We start from the raw sequence: 9,928 nt of genomic DNA, 5'->3' as shown, positions 1-9,928 counted from the left end.
TTTTGAGTCCTTATCCCTCTTGTACGTTCATGATGCTTGTCCCTATCATTAGAACGTCCTGAAATGTCACTTTGATCATTAGGATCTATATCCGATCTGCGTTTAGGTTATTCGAGGAGATATTCCTCCTCAGATTCGGATTACTCACGATCTTAGCCAAAGCCCCACGCTCTCGGCCGGAGCCCAAGACCCCACAAAACTAATCAAAAAACTCTAATTTTGCTTGCTTAGCTATTTATTATTTTCATACACATACATCAGCCTCAACACTTTATCAACATTAAAATTTAATGTAGTGGGGATAGAGGCTCACTACATGTAACGATGAGTCCTCTTTAAAAATTTTAGTTAATTAAGTGAGGCTAATGTACGCTTGTTTCGGTTGAGTTTAGATAAATTTTTGCTGAAATATTAAATTGGTGAGACTGATGTAAATGCTCTTAAATCACTATGTCTTTCTTTCTTTTTTTCATCCTGTTCCTAACCCTTTATAGCCCTTATTTTTATGGGAAATTTACTTTAGAATTGCATCAGTTTGTGTAAACTTTTTTTTTTTTTGTCTATTTTAGCATAAAAACCTATTCTATTTTACATACTCACTTTTGAAAACACTCATTTATATTATTTATTTTACACTACATTTCATTAAAAAGAAATCATTTTTTCTTGATTTTTTAATTGTCTCTTTCTTCACACATAATAATCATCATCCACTCTCTTCTTTCATCATACATAAAAAGAAAAAAAATGCAAAATAAATAGTGTCAGTGTAAATTTACATTGTAACAAACTTATAAACTTACACAATTATACACTAATTGATGTGGGTCATTTTTTATACAAAAATATGTAAATTATATATATATATATATATATATATATATATATATATATTTCTATTATACACCCACTAATGTGAGTGCTCTTAGGATTACAAAAAATATTACGCAACTTTACCCATTACTCGCAACTCACCTTGTATACATAAAAAATAAAAATAAAAATAAAATAAAAAACTCACCAGTTGTGACAAAAATTGTGCAAATTTTTGTTATAGCATGGTTCAAATTCCCTTCAATAAAAAAAAAAAAAAAAAAAATGCAATGGAAGGCATACCTTAAATCATTAATAAACCATTTTAAGAAATTTTTTTACAACATTTCAATTTATCGTAAAAAGTTTCTTAAATTATTTTTGCCAAAGTTTCCTATATATATATTCCCAAATTGCAGCTAGGAAGGACTCTTGTGGGGGAATTTGCCAATGCATTTTTTTGGCTGTGCAGTTTCGTTGGACCAAATCCTTGACCTAGTTGTTGATTTAATTGTTCTTCTCTCTTTTCATTTATGTCATCCCTTTTTCTTCATTCCTCTTTCATGTAAGTTCTCATTCACACTTTACCTTTACAGGTCTGCTCCTCTCACATGGGTGATGAAAGAAAACTGAGTTGTAGACCCAGCTCCGAAAAGACTATCATGGTAAATGGCCTAAAGATTTATCATATTATTTTAACTAAGTAGTAAATACTTTTAACTTTTATGATAAGTGATTCTAAAAAAAGAACTTTTAAATTTTATCTATTTAGTTTATTAATTTTTATTATTTTAAAGAGAGATTTCTTTTGATAAATATTAAATAGTCCTTCTGTCCTATTTTTATTATTCATGTTTTAAGAATCAAACCTTGGAAGGAAATCATTTGATGTATATTGTAAAGTCACAATTTGCACCCAAACCAACAGTAAGATGGGGATAGGCTCAAAAAATCCAATACAATGAAATTTGTAGAGAGTAGGTTTGAAATCTAATTTTTAGTGATGTTGAATAACAAAAATGATGGGCTAGATTGCAACATCATACACACTGGATTGTTTATGTAATAGAAATTGTCCTCAAACACAAGCCGAGGATGATTGATATTATCTTTTCAAAGACAGATTACAATTATGGGTGCTAATGGGTACAGTATTTTCTCCCTTTTGTGTTCGATCCCCCCCGAACGTCTTCCTTTGCCTTTTATATTATCCTCCTTCTTCTCCCCATCTTCCATGTATGAATCAGATTACTGATTTAGATACTTGTCCCATCAACCTCTCCCTGAATTCTTTAGAGGCAGTTGTAAGGCTGAACTTTGATGCTCAGGCATCACTTTCCCATTAATGCGACCAGAGAAGTAGTTGTTGAGTATTCAATGCGGTGGTAACAGCTATATCTTATATATTTCACAGCCTTTCTTCTTATCTTGTACATCCACCATGCTCACCCTTACCTATAGGATCTTCTAGAATATTGTCTTTGGACGTTAGACAGCCCTTTTCCTACCACGGCTTTACATAGCCGTGGACATATTCTTCCTCGGATCACCTTCTTAGATAAACTTGATCAAATATCACTTCTTTATCTATTAGTATTGCCTTGTGAGTTGATATTCCCACATCCTCGGACCATTCAACGTCCTCGGACTAGGCCTTTAGCTCAACCAACAAACATTCCTAGGCCAACCCAACACATATTCCTGGGCCCATTGACCCTACCTATATCATTTATATAAAAATATATAAAATAACTATTGGGTTTATTAATTTTTATATTTTAAAGAGAGATCTCTTACGATAAATAGTCCTTCTGTCCTATTTTATTATTCATGTTTTAAAATCAAACCTTGGAAGGAAATCATTTGATGTATATCATTTACATAAAAATATATAAATTTTCACAACTATTTAATTTTCTCAGCAGGAAAAAAAAAACTCATTTATTTAAAATTTATTAATAATTATATTGGTTTTTAAAATAAATTATAGAGCATGTTAAAAAATTATTTTGAATAATTTGGTACATCCAAAACGAAATAAGCCCCTTCTATTAAAAAAAAAAAAAGAAGAAGGAAAAATAAATAAAGCCTAACAATTTGGGACAAGAAGTAATATCTCAATATGTGATATGAAAACCCAAAAAGGACTTTCATTGCTCATATGCATGGTTCCATGACCATATTTATTTCATAATATTGCTGGATTGCACAATCTGAAGTCTGAACACTTTTAAGTGGGAGGTGTGTTTGGATACTGCTTATTTTGTTGAAAATTAAAAACTGAAAACATTGTAACAAAATAAATTTTAAATGTGTAAATAATGCCATCAGACCCATTTTTAATGAAAGTTTTGGTGAAAAAAGATATTTGTGGGTCCCGTGAACAATGCACGGTATCCACTGAACAGTCACATTCTAGTGAAAAATTTGGATGATCAAAGAGGTAGTGGGTCCAATGCACAGTGCACGAGACCCACTGACAAACAACATCTCACGTGAAAACACTATTCTCAATAAAATAAAAAAAAATAATAAAAAGGAAAACGCAAACACCGCAAAAGAAGACGCAATCCAAAGGCATGCCCTATCTAAGATGTATTGTCAAATACCAATCATTTTGTGTGGTAGGCCAAGAGTTATTCGTTAAAAGCACAATAATTTTGTATTGTTGAATACCAAACCAAATCAAATCATTTGGATTGCGTTTTTGTTTGCTGCGTTTGCGTATTTTTTTTTTTTTAATTGAGAATAAGTATTTTCATGTGGGATGTTGTTTGTCAGTGGGTCCCATGTACTGTGTACAGGACCCACTATCTCTTTGACAGCCAAATTTTTCACTGTAATGTGACTGTTCAGTGGATTTTGTGCACTGTTCACAGGACCCACAAACCTCTTTTTTCAACAAATTTTTTATTAAAAATGGGTCTTACCGTACTATTCATATATTTAAAAATTATTTTGCTACAGTATTTTCAATTTTTAATTTTCAACAAAATAAATGGTATTCAAACTCACCCCAAAACTCAAAAGCAAAGCAAAATCACAAAGTGAGAAAGAAAATATTGTCAGATAAGAGAACTGAAACAAGCTATACGGCTTCTTCATACTGAGACTCTGAGAGTCAGATTGGTTTTCAAAGTTGGGTCACTAATGCATGTGACCAGGTCAGATCAGCTCGAATGCGTGGCAAGCAATGAAAATGTTAGATGTCTGAACGAAAGACAATAAAGAAACCTTGCTAAACGTGGTGAGGCTTCTGATTAACCTTCACTAAAAACTGGTAAAAAGTCTTTTGAGAAAATCAAACTCTGAGCATATGATAAACATTATAGTTTAAACCAGTACGTGCATATACCAAAATAGCAATTAATACAACAAAGATTCAAGGTCATTCCTTCACGGTGGTTTCACCTATATACTTTGTGGAAATAGAAATAAAGCACTATAGTATTAATTAAAGTAACAAATTGAGATGTGACATAATATCCAACCACTAGGGTGGTTGCCCCGGTGGTTATGGGCTCACTCTTATGGCCTGTTTGGAAGTTTAGAGAGGGAGTAGAGGAGAGAAGAGTAGTGGAGAGGAGAGGAGAGGGCAATGGTTACCCCTCTACCTTGTTTGGGAGTTTTTAAAATTAGTAAGGGAGAAGGAAGTAATTAGTCATTTTTCTTATTTAAATGTTAAAAAATTAAAATGGAAAAGAGAGGAAATGATTTAAAATAGACAATTTACTCCTATTTGATTTTTTTTATCCAATTAATAAAGCAAATTTTTTTTTTTTTTTATATCTATTCTTTCACTGTTTGACTGTTTGGATGCCAAGAAAAAGAAAAAAGAAAACTTTGTATGCCTGTTCCATCTAACACCACCGGATCTTCCTCTCGATCATGCTCCACAGCGGCCACCGCCGGATCCCCGGTCCCACCGCCCTCAGTCGAGAAAACCCGTTCGGCGCCACACCGCATTGCGAACCCGCCGAAGATCCCTCCCTTTGAGGGTCCTCCCAGCGCCTTCGAGCACCGAACAGGCCAGCATCAGCGACTGAGCTCTCGCCCCAATCTCGTGCGGCGGCAACATCTCGCCGTCCACGACGTCGTCGTCGTCGTTAACGTCGTCGAATTCGTGCGGACTCCGCATCGGTTGAGACATGACCGGCACGTTCACCGGCGCCGACTGGTACTTGACCGAAGAAGGCAGCGGCATTCGGTCGACCGGCGGCTTAGAAATTGCCGGAATCATCGCGAGGAAGAGGAGGACGAAGAGGAAGAAGACGACATGGAAGCCTTGTGGTAAAAGTGTGAAACGTTTCCAATTTCTCTCCTTTGCTCTGGATCCATTTCCGTGGTATTTCAATGGTTTTTAGCAAAAATGACATGGTTGTTTAGCTTCTCAGTCAGTGAAATAGTGAGATTCAAAAAAAAATTTCATATACCTTAAATTTTCTCAAGAAACAAACAAAGATTATTTATATAATTAGTTTGTAATTTTATTAATTTAGAAAGGGTAAATTAGAAAATTCATTTGGTCAATAATTTATCTACTTTCCTCCCCCCTCCAAATCTCTCCAATTTGGGGGAATTAAAAATAAGGGATTAGAGGGAGTAGAAACTCCTCCAAACCCCTCCAAATCCCTCTCCCTCCTTCCTTAAAAAACTTCCAAATAAGGTAATTGAATTACTCTCCCTCCCTTTACTCTACTCCCCCTCCTTTTTTTAACTTCCAAACAGGCCATTAGGGATTTGGGAGGTGAAGGTCTCAGGTTTGAATCCTACAATGAAAAGCGTTTAGAAAATAACTTCATGCTCTCAGTTCATGCTCAATAGTGTTCTTGATGATGCATTGCTAGCTATGACTCATTCAGATCCTTTACTTCCACAAGTTCGGGTCCAGTAAATAAAGTGTTATTCTGATCACGCTCAGGTGGAAGATGTCAACTCAAATCGCCCTCATTTACTCTTTTTTTTTTCTCAACAAAAAAAATAAATAAATAAAAAAAGACATGATATCCAACTCTCGTGATAATTAATAAAACTGATTACAGTAGCAAGATATGATTTTGATATAGTCTGATAGGCTGGTAATTAATGGCTTTAGTTACAACTTACAAGTAAAAAATAGCAATACCTAGGTGTCGGCTTCAGAGTTTAGACACATAAACTTCCATATTTGAACCTTTTGTCAAGGAATACTGATTGTCATTTGTTCACTTCCTCAAAAAATTATTTATGGCAGATTGTTAAACTGTGTTGTGCCTTAAACCAAAGTCCACTAATAAAAGTTCAAACTCCCCTCAAAATTAAGAAAATATGTATTTACGACAATTATATTTATAATGGTTGTAACTTTCTAGTCAGACTAGAGCACAGTAGGCAACTACTTTAATAAAAATCTAAAATTTTAAAATATATAAAATTGCTTTTTATGTTGCTGTTAAAATTTTTTGAAGATCAAAAATATGAATATTCTAGTATCTACTTTATATCTCTCTCAAATTTTTGTTTTTTGTTTTTGTGGTCTCATCCAAATTCCTAACCCTTTAAGCCCTAACTAGCTTTTTAGTTATTTTGACTACTTTATTGTGAATGCTCTTTATATAATGTATTATAACCCTAAAGCCTCCACTTAATTTTTCCCTGCTCCATATTTCTTGAGTTTGTCACAATTTTAAAGTGTAGGTTTTCGCTGTAAACCTAAATTTTTGCTGTTTAAAAACTTAGAAAAATTGAGAAAGAAATATTGAATTCTCTAAATATTTTTTAAATGCAATCAAGATGGGGAGACCAGGTATATTGCTCACTTTGAACAATTTTTGATTAATTTATTTTGAGCAGTAAATTAGATGTCTAAAATTTATGTATTTAGATAATGTTTTACCTTGATTGCTAGTAACTATGAATTTTATTTGTGTTTCTTTATTTTAATGATATAAAATATATACTTGTAATTAATTAAACTATGTATGAAAAAATAAATTATAATTTACGTTTATATTAATTTTGAATAACAATTACAATTGTTCAGAAATATTTATTTATTTATTATTAATACCACTTAATATTTTGATTAGAAAAGGGTTAATATTTAATTGTTTTCTTTTTAATGTTCTTTTACTACTGGCCCTAGCTAGACTAAAATCCTCACTCTACCACTATTTTTCCTATTGTAAACTATCTCCTTGTCACCACCTACCAATACATAAATTTCTTGTATCTTTTTTTCTTCTCTCTCATCTTTAATCTTACCTACTATCTCACTCTCTCTAGAAATGCAACATCTTGCTCTCTCTGTCTCCCTCTAGAATCTTTCAATATAATTATAGATATACAATTGTTAAGGGTGGCTCTAATTTATGCCTAAACTTTTGCCTCGAGTTTGGCACCTTAAAAAAAATAATAAATAAAAATTTCAGTTTTTAGTCTTTTTTATCCTATTTGGGTGGGTCTTTCACAATATATATCATAAATTTTTTTAGCTTCAAACATGTTTAAAGCTATCACTTTGCAATTTAGAATATAGCAATTGAAGAGGCAATTCATGTGTAATTTTAGTCATATGACGTTGTTTATGATTCATTTTACTTAAAAAGAACACATAGATAATTTCATATATCATCACACACACATACATAATATATATATATATATATATATATATATATATATATATATATATATATATATATTCCCTTTAGTACCTTTAGCATGTACACAATATAGAAAATATACCAACAGCACATTTAAAAAAATAATGTATACGTATTTAGTATTAAAAATAATGAATACGCATAATTTTAAGAGCATCCACATTAGTGGTGCTAAATAACTATATTGCTATTTTTAGCACCACCAAATACCAAAATGTGCCCTGCAATGGTAGAGCCAAAACTATATTTTTTGGCTTCACAACTACAGTGCATAGCTACTACTATTAGCTGTGCACTGTAGCTAAAAAAATATATATATACATTTGTGCGTTCACACTGCTTTTGATTATTTTGCTCATTTTTATTTTTTCTTTTATTCTTATTTCTCTCCCCTACACTGCTATTGTTTGTGCGTTCACACTGCTTTTGACTATTTTACTCATTTTTATTCTTTCTTTTATTCTTAATTCTCTTCTTCTGCATTCACATTGCTATTGTTGTCCATTCACACTTCCATTACTCTTTCTTTTTTTCTTTTTTTATATAGCGTCACACGTAGGGCTGTAAATGATCCAAGCTTTGCCGAGTAATGTGTATTTGAGCTTGGCTCATCAATAAAAATCAAATGCTCAACCTTGGCTTGAGCTTGAGACAAGCCTAAAAACAATATTTGAACTCGAGCTTGTGAGAATGCCAAAAAGTTTGAGCTCAGCTTGGCTTGGCTTGGCTTGGCTTGGCTTGATTAATTAATCAAGTCAAGCTCGAGCTTAATACCAAGCTCAAACTCGAGCTCAAGTCAAGCTTTCTAGCTTGGGATCCAAAAAAATTGCATCATCAAATGCTTATATCACCAAAAATCAAGTAAACAAATACACACACACACACACACATATATAAATATATAATATACTCATTTTATCATGCTTCTAACACCCATGATTAGAATTTGTTCAAATTACAACTTTACATAATTAAATCCATCCAGCATCATTTAGGGTCCGTTTGGATACAGCTGAAAACTGAAAACACTATAGCAAAATAATTTTTAAACGTGTGAATAGTGCCGTGGGACCCATTTTTAATGAAAAAGTTGTTGAAAAGTGAGGTTTGTAGGTCCTGTGAACAGTGCACAAATGTGCAGAAAAATAAAAAATCACGGCTAAAAAAAAAAGGCATGAAACACCAGTTTGGCATTGTCCATAAGCCTCTTGCACTGTTCGTGGACAATGAACAGTGCAAGAGACGCTGTCCAGGAAAAAAAAAAAAAGCTGAAATGCGTTTTTCAAAAAACGTGGACGCAATAATCTAAATCCAAACAATACCTTATTGTCTATAGCTTGAGTAATTGTTCAAAATACAATTTTTATATCCACATTTGTCATTCGTACAACTATAATCTTCACAAATCTAAATAAATTAACAGTCCAAAACATAAATGAATAAACAAGCTATAAAATAACATTCAAAAATATGTGTAATGTCATAATAATAAGTTTATTTAGTAAACATATATCAAGCTATAAACAACGTTAAGCTCGGCATATTTTGTATTGAGCCCTATTGTTCACGAACAATTTATTTTGCTTCAGCTTGGCTTGTTTATTAAATAAGCCTAAAACTAAGGCTCAAACTTGACTTATTTATAAACAAATGAACATGAACGAGTTTTTTATAGAACCGAACCCGAGTTGTTCATGAATAGCTTGGTTCGTTTACAGCTCTAGGCTATATATTGTTTGTACGTTTACACTGCTATTGTTCTTTTATTTTTATATTTTATCTTTTCATATATATTGTTTTTTTATTTGTGCGTTCATACTACTATTGTAGTAGATATATTATTTTATTGTAATGTTTATATTATTTATGTTGAAAGCTAAAATAGATCTACTAATACTAGATATTTTTTTAAATGAATAAGTAAAATAGATAAAGTAATTTTTTGTGGTGCCAAATAGCTAAAAAAATAACTCTATCAATGTAGATGCTCTAACGGGGAAAAAATGGTGCAATAAAAGGTATGTGCTCCCAAGCCTTGCAATCAAACGGTTTGGTATATGAAAAAACAATGATACATGCATCACAATTGTTTGACTGCCAAGGTTTGCAATCGTATTATAGGTGTACGTAAGTAGTCCTAGAGCAATGTCTTGGTTTTCTAGACTGCTTAAAAATTTGAGCAGCCAAATTAATTTTATGATCTAAATTTTATAATTTAAGATGCAAAATTCGAAATTTCAGGGGGTGCTAATATGCAAATTTTCATCTAAGTTATAGGTATTTTCACCTACTCTAGGGGAAAAGCCCCCTAGCTCCGCCTCTACCTAGGGAGGTGGTATATAGTGTACCCGGCATATATGCCGGTACAAGATATCATTTTCGCTACCTAGGTGGCTATTATTTCTGTCAAATTAACTGTTAGGAGTGTGAGGTTCCAACCTCTTTCTCTAAAATCTTTCACTCTCTAGAAA

General features: G+C 32.5%; 1 protein-coding gene across 1 annotated transcript; it reads right to left on the bottom strand.

Annotated features, from left to right (window-relative positions):
* Window positions 1–4,744: 4,744 nt before the first annotated feature.
* Window positions 4,745–5,053, bottom strand: LOC142644524 (protein S40-7-like). The gene has a single exon (XM_075819112.1). The coding sequence runs from the start codon at window positions 5,051–5,053 to the stop codon at window positions 4,745–4,747; it is 309 nt and encodes a 102-aa protein (XP_075675227.1).
* Window positions 5,054–9,928: the final 4,875 nt, after the last annotated feature.

Source organism: Castanea sativa, chromosome 7 (assembly GCF_040712315.1).
Source record: "Castanea sativa cultivar Marrone di Chiusa Pesio chromosome 7, ASM4071231v1".
NCBI classification, from domain to species: Eukaryota; Viridiplantae; Streptophyta; class Magnoliopsida; order Fagales; family Fagaceae; genus Castanea; species Castanea sativa.
This window is presented reverse-complemented; position numbering and strand designations above follow the sequence as displayed.